At 43.2% G+C, this 19759-nt stretch overlaps 2 protein-coding genes across 4 annotated transcripts in view; one reads left to right on the top strand and one right to left on the bottom strand.

Annotated features, from left to right (window-relative positions):
* The window catches only part of rapgef1b (Rap guanine nucleotide exchange factor (GEF) 1b), a 47703-nt gene extending 31811 nt beyond the window's left edge, over window positions 1-15892 (top strand). For 2 of the 3 annotated variants that reach the window (XM_085359915.1, XM_085359914.1), the window contains exons 12-27: window positions 1992-2153; window positions 3870-4016; window positions 4543-4635; window positions 5634-5713; window positions 5912-6017; window positions 6699-6774; window positions 7118-7206; window positions 10672-10760; window positions 10856-11041; window positions 12708-12792; window positions 12906-13000; window positions 13157-13235; window positions 13322-13423; window positions 13522-13619; window positions 13699-13827; window positions 14036-15892. In XM_085359915.1, coding sequence (XP_085216041.1) covers window positions 1992-2153; window positions 3870-4016; window positions 4543-4635; window positions 5634-5713; window positions 5912-6017; window positions 6699-6774; window positions 7118-7206; window positions 10672-10760; window positions 10856-11041; window positions 12708-12792; window positions 12906-13000; window positions 13157-13235; window positions 13322-13423; window positions 13522-13619; window positions 13699-13827; window positions 14036-14186 — 1767 coding nt within the window. In that variant the 3' untranslated portion in view covers window positions 14187-15892. The remainder of the gene's footprint in view (window positions 1-1991; window positions 2154-3869; window positions 4017-4542; window positions 4636-5633; window positions 5714-5911; window positions 6018-6698; window positions 6775-7117; window positions 7207-10671; window positions 10761-10855; window positions 11042-12707; window positions 12793-12905; window positions 13001-13156; window positions 13236-13321; window positions 13424-13521; window positions 13620-13698; window positions 13828-14035) is intronic. The other variant, XM_085359916.1, reaches the window with a different exon arrangement.
* uck1 (uridine-cytidine kinase 1) lies at window positions 15350-19629 on the bottom strand. The gene is made up of 7 exons (XM_085359917.1): window positions 19468-19629; window positions 18904-19063; window positions 18213-18309; window positions 17979-18121; window positions 16408-16502; window positions 16253-16301; window positions 15350-16142 (listed from the first exon to the last, which is right to left on the bottom strand). Exons 1-7 carry the CDS (start codon window positions 19555-19557, stop codon window positions 15949-15951), a joined length of 828 nt encoding a protein of 275 aa, XP_085216043.1. The 5' UTR covers window positions 19558-19629; the 3' UTR covers window positions 15350-15948.
* Between the last annotated feature and the right edge of the window lie 130 nt (window positions 19630-19759).

Raw genomic sequence — 19759 nt, 5'->3', positions numbered from 1 at the left:
TCAAAGGGCCGCGACCTCGAGCTCCTTTAATATTTCGCCACATTTCATAAATTCTCAAGGCCTGAAGCAGATAAAATAGCCGGGTTTGCTCATTTGGGCCGAGTGAGCAAAGCTGTAATTTAAATTCCTGGAATCATTCAGTTCCGTTTAGAGCAAAACTTTGAAGCGGTGAAGTGTTCGTTGATGAAACTGCAATTTATGAAATGACACCTTAAATTACTAAAAAGCGTTGCGAGCCCGTGTGAAGAATACAAACAAGCCGTCTGCAGCGGCGGTGGTCCCTGCCGGCAGGAAGCAAAGAGTAGCTGCAAGTGCATTCCAGCGGTAATCCTCATCAATTTTCTCTCAAGCCTCCTCTTCTCTTGTTATCTCCCTCACCTATTCGACTCCCTCTCTTTCTTCTCTCTCCATTTCTGTAACCGCAGCAGACATCTGCACATACGTGGAGGTGTTTGGTTGTTAGTTGGAGATAAGACCGGCCTTTATCAGATCCAGACCACTTATCTTAATCTGGGTCGGCGTCTGGGTTAATTGAGACAACCGTCTGACAATGAGTCAGTGGGGAGAGAGTGGAGGAGACACACACCAGGATAAGTCACAGCAAAAGAAGGGCACACTACTATCAAGCAATGCGTTCTCACACTAGCTCATTATATACTACCAAACCTGGAACATTATTGGTTACTTTCCATGTGATCTTAGTTATTTTCTCTGTGCTTCTCTAACCACTTTAAATTAAGAGGGGCTTTTTGTGCACCAGTCACACTTTAACAGCTTTTGGATTGTAGTTTAATGGCAGTTATGAGGTGGGGAACACGCAGTCCTAGTGAAGCAGATCAGCTGAGTTTTTGGCGCCTTCATTTTTATGTAGTGGTGAAAATGTTTTGATTTTTAAAACAAGGGTTTTTTGGGGGCCTTTAATGTGACTTTTTAAAATGTTTAACGATCACCACTAGAGAGCTTTATAAATATTTTGTGTTCACGGTAGATGATCCACATTTTGCCACATTTCCAGAAACACAATCGTCTTTTGTCCACAAATATGACTGCGCATTTGTGGACAGTAAGCAGATGACATGCTTCTCCGGGGTACAGAACAAATTCACAAAGAGAGAAACAGACTTTGTGGCTGAATGGCTGCCTACCCAGACCCACTACCTTCATCCGCTGTCCCCTTTCTGCCATCGACCCCTGTGTATTTTTGAGCCAGGCACCCAACTTTTATTTTTATCACTCTTTTGTCTGAGCATACAGTCGGGCCGCGCTCATCTCCGCCTTCCTGCCCCCTAGGCCTAATCTGGCCTCGTGTTTTGGACTTGATGAGCTCGTGGCCCAGTGGACTAAGCCTGTTTGCCTCCTCCATAAACCCATGTTCCAGGCTTACACGCCTTGGCAACTTTACAGGGCTTTGCAAAAAAAAAAAGTCAATTCAGCCGCTGTGTGGATAAGGAAATGGGTGGGGGGAAAAAAAAAAAAAAACTAGAGCGGATCATATTGGCTCTGTTTAGAGCGTGTTGCAGCTGGCCTGGTTTCTGTAAAGCTCTTAAAGCTCAGGACATCAAAAGGTGTAGTGGGCTGTCAGAGTCAATATAAATGCGTGTAACCTGAACACGTCACATGTGCTGCAGTAATTAAGGTTTTCCAGGAAAACACAATAGAGAAGATTCAAAATCAGACACATTTTCCCTTCTCTTGTATTTCCATCTGCAGCCAATGAGCTGATGCTTCTCAGCTGTACTAGAAAAACCTCCTACGCTTTTACCACTTAACTTCACTGCTCCACTGCTGACCTTTGATTAAATCTGCTCTAATACAGTCTCGCTTCCTAGTGTAATCAACTGTCCCCTCTTCTCTTTTTCTCTTTTAACACCCTTTTTTCCCCACATCTGCACCTCTCCTCAACCCCGTCTTATTCTCACTCTTTCTTTCTTTCTTTCTTTCTTTCTTTCTTTCTTTCTTTCTTTCTTTCTTTGTCTTCGTTTCCCTCTCAGGCCTCCCACTCCTCTTCCCCTTCTTCTTCCTCCTCCTCCTCTCTCTCCTGCCACCTCCAGCCGTCTGTGGCGGCAATGGAGGAGGCGGGCTCTGGGCTGGGCCTCAGCATATCGGTTTCTAACTCCTACCTGATTGGCCAGGCGTCCATGACCACACCCACGGTAAGTCTCCCCCCCCCCTTCCCTTCCCTCCTTCACCCCGTGCATTTGAACTCTCCATTCTCCACTCTGGCTGGGTGCTGTGTCCAGGGGTAGCTTGACCCTGTGTGTGTGCTTCATATGTAAATACAGTCTTGTCCATCTACGCCTGCACCATTGACGTTCCTGACTACACCCTCAGGCGTTTGTGATTTGTTTGCTGTGCAGTTAGATTTGCTGTTCCACCCATCCATGCGTGCATTTGTTTTAACTGTGTGATTTTTGTTGTTGCTTTAAAAAATATATATATTGTTTATTATTGTGTGCTTTGCGTGGTAATGAGTCTGTGGAGTAATTTGTTATAGTTGAGTGCAGCTTCTTGCTAGCAAAGCTTGTGAGTTTGTGTGCAAAGCCTTCCTCTACCGGTTGTATTTGATCCTTTTCTTCTTTTCAGTGTGCCTCAGTTATTGAGTTGTAGGTACAAAGCAGCCCATTGGAACATCACATGAGAGTGTGTCAGGTCTTTTTTTGTTTCATTTCAACCATCAGCTTCTTCTTTAAGGGTTAGCTTGAGGCTAATCAGTGCTGTGTTCAAGTAAGCACTTTGTAGTAGATTTGGGATGTGTGTCACAGCCTTCCGGTCAGTATTTTTTGGAGAGTTGACCCATGGTGATCCCTCAGTGTGTGAGGCACGCTGAGACATGGTGTGGCTCTCCCTCAGGGTATCTCCAATGGAATGCAGCAGCAGATGGATCTGATGGAAAACACATTCCCTCCATTTCGACTGCTCTTCCTTCCACTCCTACTTCACCCTCCACCGTGAAGCCTCTCGACTACTAACCCTGTCCCTCTCACCTCCGTGCTGGGAGCGCCTTTTTCTCTCCTAAACACATGCACACTTCCACATCTCCCATTTGCCAGTTTCTGTGGAATGTTTGCATTCCTCAAATCGTCAGGGCATGATGGTTTTTGGGGGAATGTCAAGGGGGGGGGGCGCCTTCCAGGAAAGCAGCTTTGCATATGTCGAGAGGGATGACGTGTTAAAGGAGCGGAGAGGAATTTCACAGATTTGGGAGGATTTTCGAGATTTGCGTTGCAAAGTAAAAGAAGAATGAGATTCTTCGGTTCCGGTTTCTGTTCGGCTGTGCATGAGTGTGCCATTTCATTTGTCTGCGTGTTTGCCAGTGATCTATGTGTTTGCACCACTCTGTGCTGGTATGCTGAGACAGGGCTGCTATGTGCAACATGTTAGAACAAGTTACTGCTCCCTCCCTGCTGCCAGGCATCTATTTAGTGGCCACATGAACCACCAAACATTTAGACATCGCTTGTTGAAACATAGATGCACACTGAGAGCTGATGCTGGCTTATCCGTGTCCTTGTTAAGCCAAGCCCTTTTTTTTATAGCTTCCATGTTACCCCTCTGGAAATGTTTATGTTGTATTTAGTTTAGGTGTGTGTGTGTGTGTGTGTGTGTGTGTGTGTGTGTGTGTGTGTGTGTGCGCGCGCAATTCATGTTCAGGCACATCACTCCCATAGTCAAAGGCTAATGGAAGTTTTGGAGGTATGAGGTGAACACGCCCCCCTCCCTCGCTGTCTTTTTCCCTTTGTGCAGAATCTTTTTCTACCTGCTCTGCCTCCTTCTTTCTGATCTCTTAGACCTGTCTTTTTCTTCTTTTTTTTTCCTTTTCATTTTGTTTTGTCTTCTTTCTTGCTTTCATTCTTTTCCACCAATCACAGAGCTTGGACCAGGTTGCCTTGACCAATGCCACCATTCTGGATGGCAGCGGGGGCGGGCCCAACGGTTCCCTGGCTGGCTCAGTGGGTTCTATGGCTGTCTGTCTTCCTTCTGAGTCTTCTCTCACTGACTCTCTCCACACCTCAGCGGTGAGCGTACAAAAAAAGGACAGATGTTGGAAGCTCAAGCAGGAATACTTTTGAACCAGCTCTGTGAAACAGATTTAAAAGGGGGGAAAAATGTGATGCTGGATCCCTTCCCCTGGCAGATTGGTATTAGATCACAGCTGTTTGGCGTACAGTATTGTTGCTCATATAATAATAACGCAGTGACTCATTTTCTTAGTGGTATCTTGTTGTCATTATCACTGCTCACAAGCTGTCTGCTGTCTGATTATTGGTCCTTAAAAGAATCCCAGCGGAGCATGTTGCACTGCATGTTCTTCTTGCCAGTAAATATTATTACCTGTTTGTATCTAACGCACTCCAGCGCCACCTGGTGGTCACAAGTAAGCAGAACTAGAAGGCACATCACTCTCTGTAGAGCGCCAGACCTCGACTAGACTGCTATCTCTCCTCCTTAGCCACACATTCTCACTCGGCGTCTGCTCCACCCTTAGCAAACACTCTCTGCCGCCCTCACACCTCGGTTTGTGTCCCTCCTCTCTTCCCATAGAGCGAGAGCGCGAACGACGAGGGCGGGGAGGGGGAGTATGTCAACTTGTACTCATCCAGCCAAGCCAATGGGGAGCTGCCTCACTCCCTCGGAGTAAGTAGCTGACCGGCACGGGGTGGGGAGGTGAAAGGTCAATTCCATTTGCACATCCCCATCACTTCAGGGGTATGAATCAATTGGAGGGATTTCGAGCGACGGTCGGCAGATGTCAGCCTCACATCTGTTGCGCGCCGAGCAGCTTTTATTGATTCACCTCCTGGAGCGATGGCGAAGAGATGGAATGTGAACATGGCCAAACCTGACTGAGCATGACTTGAGGTTCACAGGGGTTTGCCTGCAAGGGACTCGTGTGCTCCGGCTGGTGTCTGTGGGGGGAAAAAAAAGATGTCCATGTTGTGTATGTTGTTATGAATGCCTGGCTGCTGATTGCCCCCCCCCCCCCCCCCCCCTCCTCTCTCTCTCTCTCTCTCTCACTGGCTGCGCTTTAACTGTAACAAGTGTTTAACCATGTTCAAATCTAACACCTAACATGTCGCTGCTGAGGGATTCTCAATGGTTTCCAGTAACACTTCTCATAACAGTTGTTGTGCACCTGTGCATGTGCGACAAGTGTATGTGCGTGCGTGTACAGTGGTGTTTGTATTCCCTTGGGGCAGCTTGTGCATTTGGGATTTTAAGGCATGTTGGGGTGAGGTGAGAAAGAGAGAGAACAAAGGATTAGGATGATGTATGGAAGTGTGGTTGTGTTTGTGGTTCTACATTTGGTGCTTCTACCCTGTGGTGTTGTTCTGGTTTGGGTATCATCTGTCGGGTTTTTCCTTACTCACAACGAAGGAAAGCTTCATTATTTGACCCCCCCAGCTCATTACACCATATCTGCATCAGCACTAATGGGGACAACATCCTTTGTAAACCTTGAGATAAACCATTCACCATTTCTGCTCTGCCAACATGTTGCATGAGGTCCTAGTGGTCCCTCTGATGCCATCAACAGCCACGCAGCCTCCTGTTGCTGCTTGGGGGTCATTCATCAGTGATGATGTTACAGATGCTCATTTAATTATTTATTTTTCTCCCCTTTCCACAAATAGGACACAATCGCGGCTGATGATGTCCTTCAAGACCCCACCCCTCAGATGCCATCCACCAATAACAAAGAGGATAAGGAAAGGTATTGCAGAAAGGATGTTCTTCACATTTGATGAGCTAGTTAGCACAACTGTGAAATATAATGTTTTGCAAAATGATCAGTTGTTTCCACTCTTGCACACAGTGTGAATTTTGAACATGTTTGATGATGGGTGTGTGTGTGTGTGTGTGTGTGTGTGTGTGCGCGCGCGTGCGCGTGTGTGTGTGTGTGGTTTTTCAGAAGGCAAAAGGCAACTGATTCAGCTGGGAGCGATGAAGAAGATGTGGACGAGCTCGCCCTCATAGACCACAAGGAGATCATGAGCAGGATAACACTAAAACAAGAAGTAAGGGGACAACTGTTTGAGGCCTGTGTGCTGTTTTTAGAAATCCACCGACAACAGAAGTGTGCAGCAGCACCAGCGTACAAAGCACGCTTCATCCTGTTAGTCCAGCTCAGGGTAAAAGGTCGCCGTGAGTCATTCAGATGTGAAATCAGATCCCGAGAGCAGCCGTGGCTGCCCTCTGGAGTTCAATCTCCAAAACTGCAGATCTAAAAATTGACTGCTCTGCTGCTGCTCCATCCTCCTCCTTTGTCCTGTGTGGTGCAGTGTGAGGGTTAGATACAGAGATACAGATGTGTGAAAATGCTGTTCGCCACTCTGCAAGGTTAGGGCCAGTGTGACAGCAATGCTTTAAAAAAGGAGACGGGGAGCGATCAGAAATGTAAGGAGGAAAGGTGTAAAGCTTTGCTGAGATTTAGAGGTGTCGTGCAAGAAATATTGCAGCAGAGGCGATCTTTGTCACGCACAGATCTAGACTTTTTCTCCGTCATCAGTTAGGGAGCTGGTGCAGGACAGGAGGGGTCGGGGAGGGGGAAGGAAATGTGCGTGCTTCATTTTGGGCTAGACTGCATCACTCCATCCCAAGTCTAACCACTCTTTTCTTCTTCTCCTCCTCCTCCTTTCACTCTCACCCACCTCTCCGTATTTCTCTGCCGCACCTCGCCCGCTACTTAATATTCGCAGAATGACGACGGCCCCGACGTCCGCGCCGGATCAGGGGACATCCTATTAGTCCACGCTACAGAAACAGACCGCAAAGGTACAGTACAGCACACGCAAAGCATCGCAGTCGTTATGTTGTGCAGTGTGTCACTGTGCTTCTGGGTCACTGGCACAGATTTGTTTTGCCAGCTTTGACAGCTGTGCGTTTACATTAGAGTCAAAGACAGATTTATGTGTACTTGTTTAAATTCGACTGCTGTGTTATTATTTTTCCTCTGAACGGTGTTTTAAATAGCTTTCTGTCTCTTTGCGGTTCAGTTTTTTGCAGCGTGTCAGCCCTTCACGTTTGATGTGCTGTCAGCTTTAATTAAGTAACTGAAAACACTGGCTGCACATCGACTGAAACACGCTGCCTTTTTCCCTCTGTTCTTGCCCGACAGATCTCGTTTTGTACTGTGAAGCCTTTCTGACTACATATAGGACTTTTATAACCCCAGAGGACCTCATTAAGAAGCTACACTACAGATATCCTTTTCAAATAACTCTACATGTCACTCTGACCTTTTTTTTTGTTTGGTTGTTGTTGTTGACAGAGTGCTCTTTCTCTCACTTTAATCCTTATTTACCAAGGAGACCCTTGTTCATCCTGCTTGCTCGTTTTAGAGCTTTCACTTAAATTATATTCATACTTTTTTTCCTATATTTTATTTCTTTATTTTTTATTAATTGTTATTATTATTTTTAATGATTAAAAAAACTGAGACATTAGGGGCAGTGTGGGTTCTCTCAGGTTAACTAGTGATTCTAAATTGGCCCTAGGAGTGAATGTGAGTGAGAATGGTTGTCCGTCTCTTTGTGTTGCTCCTGCGACAAATTAGCGACCTGTCCAGCCCTGTGGTACCTCGGACAGGGTCCAGCCCACCTCCTCCAACCCTAAACTAGACAAGTGGAAGAGGATGGATGGATGGATTTTAGACATCACATGGATTGGACTTAATATTTAGCACTCCACTGAAGACTAAACACATTACTTCTGCAGTGTTTCATCATTAACTTTATATGGCCAAACTTATTATTTGGACAAATTAGGAGATGCTTTAATAAATCGTTCTTAATCATGTGTGTTGCAGACTTGTGTCACTGCAAACCTACTCGGGGAAATTTTGATAAGCTGCATTTTGTCCCAATGTCTTAATGACTAGACAGTTAATCAACTGATTGAGCATATCATCAGTGGAATATCTGATAATAAGTTAGTCACAGCTCTATTGTTTTTACTGCAGGAATTAATTAGCAACGCGGTAATGACAGTGATTACTGCCTAATGACGATCATTGTTTATACAAGACACTGAGGCTCACAGAAAGCTAAAGGGAACAGGCAAAAACAGTCTTGTGTCAAACACACATGCCTTTGAATTTTAGAGAAAATGTGTATTTGTTATGCCATTGTGATGTAGTCACATGATGCATGTCTATGTAGACATAAAGCGGTCCCATTACACTGTCTAATCAGTTACTTTTTTGTTGTGTTTTCTGAGTTCAGACAGGACAAGTCAAAAAAATCATCGCTTACATCTGCAGAACTTAAGCAAAGCTCCAGGTTGAGTTCAAAAAGGTGTTTTTTTTTCTAAGCATGGTGGATATGGGGAGGCTTGCTTTGCATTAGCTGGCCTGCCAGAACCTAAAACTCCAGTGGGAGATCATAAGTGTCACAATGGTGGTTATCAGCTTTGTGTGTTAACCCAGGCTTTCTGCTTCAGGCTCCTGTAAAAGGGATGTTTGACGTGTTGTTTGACTCTTTCTCCACAAAATGGATCATAAGACTGTCCTGAAGACTGGAGAGTAATGCTGCAGAAAATTGCACATTTCATGATTTGTTCAACACAAGCGCACAGAGGGGAAATATAAATATGTTAATATATTTATATTACTGCTCTGTGTGCTCTCTGTGCTGCTGTAACTGCTGCACATCAGAGCTCTTAAACTTAAAGGCATAAGCCTTAAAGGCAGATCAATGTGTTCAGCTCTGACTCCGTCTCATAGCCTTATTGACTAAATAGGAATTCTTGATGATACATGCCCAATAAAATCTATGTGGTCAGTTTTCTGATCTGTCTTCTAGAAGCTGCAATTCCAGCAGCATAAGGAAAAAAAAATCAACTTTATTTAAATAGAACCTTTGAAAGATCGAAATTATAAAGTGCATCACAAGACAAACAGAGATAAAAGTGAAACGGTGATAGGTGTAAGATACTGGCAGCACAAGGAGATTAAAAGTGAGCAATAAAGAAAATTAAAAATAGAAAACAGGTAAATTAAAAGCAAATATAAAATAATTAAAACATCATTGCTGGGGAAAGATGATACACTTTGGTGTGCACTTTGTACTTTGGTGCAAACCCACAGCACAATATAAGTTAACACAATTATAAGTTAGTGTTTTAGAATTAGCTGAAGAGAAGCTAAAACAGGGGTGAAGTGTTCGCTTTTTGTGTGGTTTTAGTAAAGAAGTCTGGCCACTGCATTTTAGTCCAGCTGTGCTCTGTAAACGTTGTTTCCACAAACAATTGTATAACAAACTGCAATAATCTAACCTAAAGGAGATGAAAGCGTCTATACTTTTGGATAAAATTGATCTGACCTTGCTGGGACTCCTAAGCTGCATAAAACAAGACTTGACAAATTATTCAGGCTCAGGCGGTTGTCAGAAATGATGATGAGGTCTTTACAATATTGGCTCAACTTTAAAGACAAAGAGCAGTTGTCAATAAAACCGTTAAGAGCTCTGCAGGTATTTTGGCCATGTGTTGAGGCTAATGACTCTGCAAAAACGCCCTGCACCATAGTTCAGCATTCAGAGTGGGACACTGATTAATAAAAGCAGAGTGTGGGAGACTGTTCAGCAGATTAGGACCAAACATAACAAGAAATTAAAGATTTTCTGTATTGCAAATTCCAGGAAAAAATGCGATGCATGGTTTCCACTGCTGTAACTTCAAACCTCATGGTTGCATGTATACATATTCCTTGTGTAGACTTACAGGATGCTGTTTGAAATAACAGAGAAAATGTGTCACCCACAGTCAATTTTTAAGCCAAAAAGCCGAACACACAAGTTACCTTGGTGATCTAGACAGGTACCCATTATTCTCACCTCACAGTACAACTCTTAGAGCAGGAATCAAGGAAAACAAGAGAAGCTGAAGTGGAGGTGGGTATCAAAGTGGCTTACAGCTCTGCAGTTACAGAAGTCGAGCTAAAGCAAACAGCACTCTTCATATAAGATTTGCCAGCTGATTGAGTAGAAGGTTCTTTATCCAAATCTTGGCTCAGTGGCCTGTCTGAACTAAGGTGACTCTTGATTTCTTCAATGTACATAACATACCTTTGATGCCGTTTAATAAGCAAATTATTTTGAATTTATTTACTACATAAAGGGAAAAGAATGTGACTGTAAAGGGAAAACCACACCAAAGCTGGAAAAACATCTGCAAACATGACTTCAGTTCTATTTAGGAATCCTTACACAAAATAGTGGGAGCATTATCTATCTGTAAGTATCCCTACAGTACACTGCTGTTGCCATGACAGTTTTTTGTAAAGTGCTCTTCACTCCTGACTTTGTCCTTATACTTAAATATTAAAGAAAGATGTTGTGTATGTACTCCTGGTTGGGATAGGGCTAGATATGTGGGTGTGTGTGTGTTTACTCTGCACCGTGATGTTGCAGAGTAATGCAGAAGTGATATAACAAGCAGTGTAACTGATTGAAGTAAATGAGTGAAGAAATGCATTGTTTTTTAAAAGGGAAAGCATGTTATGTATTCATAGTTCACTTATTTTGGGTAAGAACCGTACTGGGACAAGTCCCTGATGAATTGATGATTCATTCATCTGCCACTTCTTGGAAGTATCATGAAGTATCAAGCTTTTTCTTTTTTTAATTCCACATTAAACACTGTTGTCACTGTCCTTAACCACAAAGCACATATACCACGTTCTGCCATAGTCCAGACACCTTCAAGAAACGAGTCAGCAAGAACACGTTCTTTGTGCTGGTTCGTGTGGTAGATGAGCTGTGGTGAGTAGTTATTGTTCCCCGTTGTCCTTCTTTTGTTACCTTTTAACTGCTTTATTGAGCTGACAGATTTCTTTCGTCCCTTCTGTGTCTTCCAGCTTGGTAGAGCTGACCGAGGACATTTTGAAACAGCTCATGGACCTGGTGTTCACACTAGTGTGTAATGGCGAACTCAGTCTCGCCCGTGTGCTCCGCAAGAATATCCTGGATAAGGTGGAGCAAAAGAAGCTGCTGCGTTACACTAACTCACTCAAGCCCCTCGCGGCACGAGGGGTCTCTGCAAGGTACTGTGGGAGTTTCAAGTCAAGTCTTTTTGAGGCGTGCATGGGGATGGGGATGACGGAAAAATGCAGTGCTTCTCTTATAGCTCTGTACCTTTAAGGATAACAAGCAGGGCTGGATTCAGTGCCTGGCAGACTTGCAATCAGAAGCCACAAGACTGCAGTCATAGAATCTTAAACCAATTTAATGATTCCCAGATGATATCATGGCTGCAGTTAAACATTTGGGGAGTAAAGCGTTGTGTACTGAGATGTATCTTAATATCAGATTCCATTTTAACTTCATTAAGCAGCTATTTTATCGACACAGGGTGCTGTATTAAAATAATTTCTCTGTACTAATTAATAATCAGTCGACCAGTTTGAGGTAATATAAGAAATAGCTTAGTAATTGTGATGAAAGTGAAGATGATCAGACAGTCCAGGTAAATGAATTCTAATGAGCAGTGGAAGGTTGAAGCACTGACAGTTTGGCACAGGATAGGTGGACAGTGACAGCGCTAACAGGAGTGAAGCCAGGCGGGGACGATCAAGGACACAAATAAAAATCGGAAAGCGGTGCACAGTTTTTCTGTGGTTTCTGGATTAAACAACGTGTCCCTCAAGTGGTGTGAAAGATTGTGCAATGGCTTGTTTTCTCTCATTTGGTAGCTGTATCAAAAGGGTTACCCAATCAGCAGCTATGTGTGCACTATGTATCAATCCGCTATATTAAAAAGGCCGAGTTAGTGGCTCAGCTGTGTGCCACAACAGTGCACCACAGTTTCCATTTAAATTGTTTTGTAAAGTGTTTTGGAATGAATTGAATCATAGCCTGTATATAAATGATGGACATAGCCGCAGTGAGGTCACCCATTGATTCTGGACTCTGCAGTAACACTGAGGCAAAGTTGAACCCAGGAACCCTGCAACAGTCTTCAGTTCAGTTTTATTTTATTCATACAGCACCTGAAGGCGCTTTATATTGTAAGGTACAGACCCTACAATAATACGGGGAAAGTCACAACAATCAGGTGACCCCCTATGAGCAAGTACTTGGTGACAATAGGAAGGAAAAACTCCCTTTAAACAGGAAGAAACCTCCAGCAGAAACAGACTCAGGTTCAGGGAGGGCTGCCATTATGCCACTCATCCACACGACGTATAGCAGCACCCACTACATCCATCTTTTATGCTAGAACTACAGTTTTGGCGGTTCTGCTTTGTGTGTGTTGTATATTTGCCACCCTGTCACCTGTCAATCATTGGTATCCTGCGATCTAATTGGCAGCCATTTCAACTATCCCCCTTGAAGTTGAGGAAAGTTTCATTTAGTACCCACCCACTACACATGACACGTAGTGTTTTTTTTGTCTGTGGGCATGTGAATGTCATTGACTTTCTTTTGTCTCTGCTAGTCACTTCCTGTGGGGATGTGCCTTGACATATAGCAATTGCCATAAATGCAGTTTCTTCCAGTTAAAAGGGAGTTTTTCCTTCCCGCTGTCACCAAGAGTTTGGTCAAAGTGGTTGTCTGATTGTTGGGTCTTTACCTTACAGCATAAAGCACCTCGAGATGACTGTTGTTGTGTTTGTAAGGCTTTTTTGCTCTTCGGGACAGATGGGAAAGTAGGAGGTTGTGTCGCTTCAGTTTCAGACTCCATCTAATGATTTGTGTGTTTTTCATCAGGCCTGGAACTCTTCACGACTTTCGCAGTCACGAGATCGCCGATCAGCTCACACTTCTCGACGCTGAACTTTTTTATAAAATTGAGGTACGGTGCCTTCGTTGCTGCGTTAAATCTTTCACCGATCTGCCGATCATTTGTGCTTTGACACATAATCAATCCCAACTTTGTGCTCTGCTCTCCTCTGTGTTTTCCTTCAGATTCCCGAAGTTCTACTTTGGGCCAAGGAGCAGAATGAGGAGAAGAGTCCGAACCTGACTCAGTTCACAGAGCACTTTAACAACATGAGCTATTGGTATGACAAAAAAAACTAAACACAAACCTCATCAGACACTGTAACGCTTAACTCAACATCTCCTCCCCTATAATTAAATTCTGTGGCTTTCGTCTCATACCATCTCGCCTCAATGAACGCCGACACCCCACCGTGTGTCTCTCTGTCTCCTTGCAGGGTTCGCTCTTTGATAATTCAGCAAGAGAAAGCTCAAGACAGAGAAAAGCTGCTTCTCAAGTTCATTAAGATAATGAAGGTTGGTTTAAGTCTTACAAACCGTACAAATCACCAGCAGTTTCCCTGTTTAACAGCATTTAACAGTCATATTTATTTTTATTACAGCACTTAAGAAAGTTGAATAACTTCAACTCCTACTTGGCAATACTGTCTGCTTTGGACTCGGCCCCCATCAGGAGGTTGGAGTGGCAGAAGCAGACCTCAGAGGTGAGACGATTGCGAATTTAGGAAGAGAAATTAAAAATCTCCTCGGGTATCACAGCTGTTATTTAATTTAATAAACATCCCCACATCTTCTCCCTCAGGGATTGGAGGAGTATTGCACGCTGATCGACAGCTCCTCCTCCTTCAGGGCATACAGAGCTGCACTGGCTGAAGTGGAGCCCCCGTGCATCCCGTACTTGTGAGTAAATGCGCATGACTCATCGAGATGGGCGTCTACCCACGACTGGTTCATTTATTCCTTCCACTCTTCTCCACAGGGGTCTCATCCTCCAGGACCTGACCTTCGTCCACCTGGGGAACCCTGACCTGATCGACGGGAAGGTCAATTTCTCCAAACGCTGGCAGCAGTTCAACATTCTGGACAGTATGCGGCGCTTCCAACAAGTGTAGGTCCATCGGAATAAGTAGGATTTAATAAGAAGCCACTGAACACATCAATCGCAGCAATAAATGTCATCATCGTTTGCCACTGGAAGGAACGCTAATGTGTTCCTGCTTTGTTCTCCATTAAATTTTAATGTCATAAAACATGGCTGTCATCTTCACACAGACTGCTTTGCTTTCTCAGTAATGAATTACCTCTCCTCATCTCAGGCATTATGAGCTGAAGCGCAACGAAGACATCGTCTCGTTCTTCAACGACTTCAGCGATCACCTGGCCGAGGAGGCCCTCTGGGAGCTGTCGCTGAAGATAAAACCCAGAAACATCTCGAGACGCAAGACGGACCGCGAGGAGAAGACCTAGGGCCCGCGGAGGGGAGGAGGGCCTCCAACACTGACCTCCAACTGTGCTTCATGACACTAACTCCACTTTACTACAGACTGAAAGAGAGACGAACGGAAGCTACCCGCAGAGGCTGATGGGAGACTCATTGTGGGTGGGGGGAGGGGGTTGAGAACAAACTACAGACAACTGAAGCGTCATCGAGGTTTACAAAGAGCTCTACTGCTCGGGGAGATTATAATTGGGATTATTGGAGACATTCTGTGGCTGCGGCGAGACAACAGGTAGACCGGTGCCAAGGAGGGGAAGAATCACAGGGAGACACTACGGAAATGACCAGTCTGCTCCCTGGGCTTTCTGTTTTAGAGTGGAGCTGCTGTGCGAGTGTGTGAGTGTGTGAGCTGAATGGTCCATTACTCTCAAGCCGCTCCTTCCTCTTCCTCATGTATGTGCCATCTATTGGTTTTCTTCAGCCCTCTCCCTACTCGAGTTCCCCTCAAACGGCAGCCTGACACAAACTGTGACATCTACGGGCGGGCCGCAGACCCCCGAGGGCTCGCTGTGGGCACGAGGCTGGGAGGTGGGAGATTTGGACTTAGAGGAGAGGATGGCCATGATAGACTGGAAACCTGTTTTGCAACATTTTTGTGTAAGAATCATGTATGGTTATGAAATGTATTATATACAGTGCTCCTTTTGTTCTTAAAAAGGATGTTTATGCTTATGAGAAGAGCTCTGCTTCTCCCAAGTGCCATACACGTGCACTTGAAAGAAAAAAAAAAAAGATAAGCAAAGCAAAAACACAAAAAGATAAATAACTAAAGATGCTGTGATCTGTGTACATCATTCTGAATCATCGAGTGCCGTGTTCAAGTGTAGAGAAACCATCAGGCAATCACAGTCACGTCCCGGTCATGTTAGTGTGTGAAAGACTGTGTGTGACTGAAGTCCTCTGTGACTTGTGTGTGTGTGTCATTCCAAAAATGTGCTGTAGTAAAATCATTTTTTTTTATTCCTTTTTGGGGATAAAACCAACACTTCACACTGTGCTCTCAAACTCCAATAAAGCAAACGGCTCTTTCTATACACACTGTGTTGGTCACAAGATCCACCACCCCCATTCCACCCCACCCTCCTTTTCTCAAATCGACTGACACTTGAATAAAGTTTAACAGTTTCCGTTTATTGTCGTACACAAATAACGAGTGGAAGTAAACAAATTAAGGCATAGATCCATTATTAAATAATTAAGGATGTGCTCGATATGAAACTAGGTGCAACACATCTGGCTCTGACTTGATTTAAAAGAGAAACGTACAAGACATCTGCATTATCATTTCAATATATTAATCTGAAAGCAATAAAGAAGCATGACTCAGTTTAACAGTAGGGTCACTCCAAGTGCAAAAGCATGACTATAGGTCAGCATCTACTGTACAGAAACACTTCCTACCCTCAATTATAAGACCTCCAGTCTCAGACACAGGTCACATGACTGGACTTAACACTGAAAGAAAAAAAACAAAAACAAATTAAAGCATCATGGAAGACTGCTTGTTTAAAAACAAAAAACATATTTAAGAGTCTGTTAATGCACCAATAACTGCAGTTAAATGGGAAAGACGTTGCAGCACTAAATCCCTGCAACATGTGATTATGGGTAATATTTTAAAATAATGCAGAGCGTGTCCAACACACTTCACATTTAGAAAAAAAAAAAAATTAAATACAATCTGTAGCAGTGATTAAAGCTCAAAGCCAATCGATTCAAATCTATACAGTCTCAGTGAGGCCGACTGCTGGGCTCCAGGAGGACCCTCTTTCCTGGGGCGTTAGCGGATCCGTTCTGTAGGTCACCTTGCTCAGACAGGACCCGTTTAAGAGCACGTGCTTGGCCGTTCACGGATCCACGCTGCCATTTGCAGATTTCGCCGTTTAAAATATCTTGGATGTGCTGCACAATGAGGTTAATGGCCACTGATGGAAATCAGAAAAAAACGAGTTGGGGGTTTTTCTGTTTTTTTTGACTCTACAGAGAGCAAGAAAATGCTGAAATGTATTTATTTTCTTAAGGAAAAAGCACTCACCCATATTGTCGACTCCTCTTGGAATGATGACATCTGCATACTTCTTAGTCTGGGAAGAACAAAATGTCTTTAGAAACAAATGTAATGTGTGTCTGCTTAACAGAATAAGATGCTGAACAAATAAGCGCATAATCGGGGCTGACCACCACACTTACAGGCAAACAAAACTCTTCAAAAGCTGGCTTCACAAATGTTGTATACTGACTGAGAATCTGCTCGAGATCTCTCCCTCTGCTCATGTCTCGCAGAACTACAGGAGGAGAAAAAAAAAAAGAAAAAAGTAGGATATGAAGTAATATCAACTGTAAAAATGTGATGCAGCATATAAAGATTAGACCAAAAACTGAATCCCAAAGACAAGTGATGATGCCATCAAGAACAACTGGACTTTCCCATATTTGTGTTCTCTTCATTTCACTGTCTGTAATATCTATTAATATTACTATGGTACAAAATTTGTGAGTCATCCTCAGTTTCTTTATATTTTGCTAGAAAAAAAATAGGAAATGGGTACAGTAATTGATTCAAACTTGCATGGAAATACCCGTATATAAAGAAAAATTGAGTTCTAGTGATTTGGAATATTAGTTCTGATGAACACAGGTCTCGCTCTTGTCATTTCTGTAAGTAGCCTGCAGGAATAGTGCTCCAGGCTTCTTTGGGTGTTGGCTGCCTTTTGTTCTGCTCTCTGTCAGGAGGATCCCACAATGCTTCAGTAATGTCCAGATCAGGACACTGGGGAGGCCAATCCATGACCTATAATGTTCCATTGTATGATTGTTTTTTAATCCATCTGTGTTTTTGCTGCATTAATAGTTTGTTTGAGATCATCGTCATGATAAAAACTCAAGCTGCTTTATATCACACATTTTCCAGATGGTTCTGTATGTTCGATCAACTTCTGACTGCAACTTTCTGTGTTCATAATTCCTAATTTTGACAAGATCCCCAAAGCCACTGGTCGAAATGCAGCCTTAAACCATGACAGAGCCTCCGCTGTGATGGGCAGATGACTAAACGCTCTCCTGACCTCCTCTGTATATAGACAGCCATCTAAACCTAAAATTTAGAAATTCAGATTCATCACGCCTTAAGACCTGTTGCCACTGATTTACAGTGTAGTTTTTCTGTTATTTGGTATACCTCAGCCTTTTTCTTCCCGTTTCCCCTCCTTAACAACGGCTTCTTGACAGCCACCCTTCCACTGAGACCATTTCTGATGAAGCTTCAGTGACAGATCTATTGAAGGGCCAGATCCTGTGTCAGGCTTTTGTTGGATCTTTTCACCCCATTTCTTTAGGACATGACTTTCAAATACTGTTCACTGCACCACAGCAAGATAAGCCAGCTTTTCAGCTAATTGATTCTGATGTAAGGGTTGAATGCTCAGCCAAATACACATTTGGGCCTGACCTGGCCAGTCAGCCAACAAAATGAGCCCCCTTAGTTCTGCTGGCAAGTTTTCTATTTTTGGCCTCTGATGATAAAGCTTTTTATGGATTAGATCATCGTATTGTTACCAAACCACAATAATCCCAACAAATAGCACAGTTTGACATCTTAAACTTAGAAATTAATAGAAAATCAACAAAGACTGGTAAATGAAAGTTATTTTGTTCATGTTATTTTGAAAGTTTTGAAATCTTAAGAAACATAAAAAAAAAATTTTTTTTAATAACATAAATTTTTGGTTTGGTTTTCACATGTGTAAGGGAGTCACCGATACCTCTGCGAGACAGTCTGACGTCTGAATCTGTGTCCACAAACAGCTTCATGTGAAACATGTCGCGCACTTTCTGTGGGTAGAAAACGAGGATCCCCTCAAAGAGGACTACGTCCGCTGGGTAAACTGTGATCCTCTCTTCCTGCCTATAAACACAATAAATGAGGTGAGGACAGAGGACTTTATTTTTTTATAAAGAATATCAGGGCTTAGAACCACAAAGAGCTTCCTTCCTACCTGGAATGGGTGACAAAGTCATATGTTGGCACTTCGACTACCCTCCCCTCCACGATATCCTTCAACGTTTGGTACATTAACTCATTATCAAATGCCTCTGAAAGACATTAAACCGAAACACTGAAGGACTAGCCTTATGTGTCTAATTCACTGTATAAAACAGCAAAAACATGATTAAATCAATAAATATGTGAAGTACATAATACGAGGCATGTAAGGAGCATAATTTCACAGAGCCCATGTTCAGCATTACCCACTAAACCCACACGTGTTAACACAAGTGTACTTAACTAAAGCACTGCTTCCAGCCCATATATTGTCACCTGCTCAGAAATAGCAATCCCAAACTCTAAATAAAATCTAAGCATTGCAATTCATCATGTCAGACTTTGAATTTTCTGTTTCTGTGGTTTTTTGCTCCTGATTGTTTTTTACTTTTTTTTTTCCTCCACAGGACTTTTATATTTACTACAGATGTTAGATCATCCAGTAACAATATCTGGATGTCTTTTATAATTAACAACACCCTTAAAACAGCATAACAAAATATATATGCATGCTATTTTACAATACAGGTAGGTTTTTAACTCTCCTATACCTCTATTAGAGTGATCTTACAAATACACCGACTGGGTCTGTCGTGATCAGATTTGGCAGAGGGGAAAAAATCCTACTTGTAGCATGAGCCTACCTGGGTGATCGAAGTTGTACTGGCCTTTGATCGCTTTGGCTTTTTGATCTGGAGTCAGGACCCTGTAGAAGCAGTCCTGGCTTATAATTGCCACCTTCCTCTGGCGGTGGTCCACCTTGTTCTGACCCAAGAGCTCCATGATCTTTGCACAGACGGTCGACTGTAAATAAATAAATAAAAATCGACTTTTGTTGTCGGTAATGCCTTTGATTGTATTAAAGCACAATATTAAATTCTGTTTTAGTTGATGTCCAGAGCAACAGTCTGAAGTGAAACGTTGTATCAGTGACCTCGGTATTTATTAGCTGACTCCAGGTCTATAAAGAACTGACAGTTTCATTACAGCGGCTAGTTAGCTGGACAAGTCTTGGGCCACCAGGTCACAAATATAGTATAAAATGAACACAGCAGACATGTAATTATGACCAACATACGTATTTCCCGGGTAAGTGAGTGTGACATTTGTTTTTGTCAGGTTGATAAACGCTAATATTGGCGCCAATAGCAGAGTACGCAAAGCTAGCCGGGATGCTAAATCACATACAAGCCCTAAACATGACGGACCTTGCCGCTGGCCGTTCCTCCGCTGACACCGATCAGGAAAGGCCGATGGCGGGGCCTGTCCGCCTCGTCCTGGGCTCCTGCAGTGTCCATTGCAGTCAATTCTATAGACTGCAAAATATAGCTAGCTTAGCTGAGAACTACTTGTCATATATGTTTACACGTTTACTGTACGCGACAATGCGAGATGTCGCGAGATTAGTCGTTCCCAACGGAACGCCCACAGGGTCATTTGGAGCGCAATAATGTTTTTTTTTTTAAATAAATAACAACAACAACAAAAATAATAATAACT

This window comes from Diplotaxodon limnothrissa, linkage group LG7 (genome assembly GCF_057381915.1).
Source record: "Diplotaxodon limnothrissa isolate DT_005_m linkage group LG7, D_limnothrissa_male_GT1.1, whole genome shotgun sequence".
Lineage (NCBI taxonomy): Eukaryota > Metazoa > Chordata > Actinopteri > Cichliformes > Cichlidae > Diplotaxodon > Diplotaxodon limnothrissa.
The sequence above is the reverse complement of the archived record's forward strand: the minus strand, read 5'-3'. Positions and strand labels throughout refer to the sequence as shown.

What these genes read in the sequence shown, in the direction of transcription:
- uck1 (XM_085359917.1), bottom strand. Translation starts at nt 19,557, where the DNA reads ATGGACACTGCAGGAGCCCAGGACGAGGCGGACAGGCCCCGCCATCGG. An exon ending in GACTTTGTCACCCATTCCAG is followed by an intron (nt 18,122 to 18,212) that starts GTAGGAAGGAAG and finishes TTGTGTTTATAG; the next exon opens with GCAGGAAGAGAGGATCACAG. An exon ending in CGTCAGACTGTCTCGCAGAG is followed by an intron (nt 16,503 to 17,978) that starts GTATCGGTGACT and finishes CTCCTCCTGTAG; the next exon opens with TTCTGCGAGACATGAGCAGA.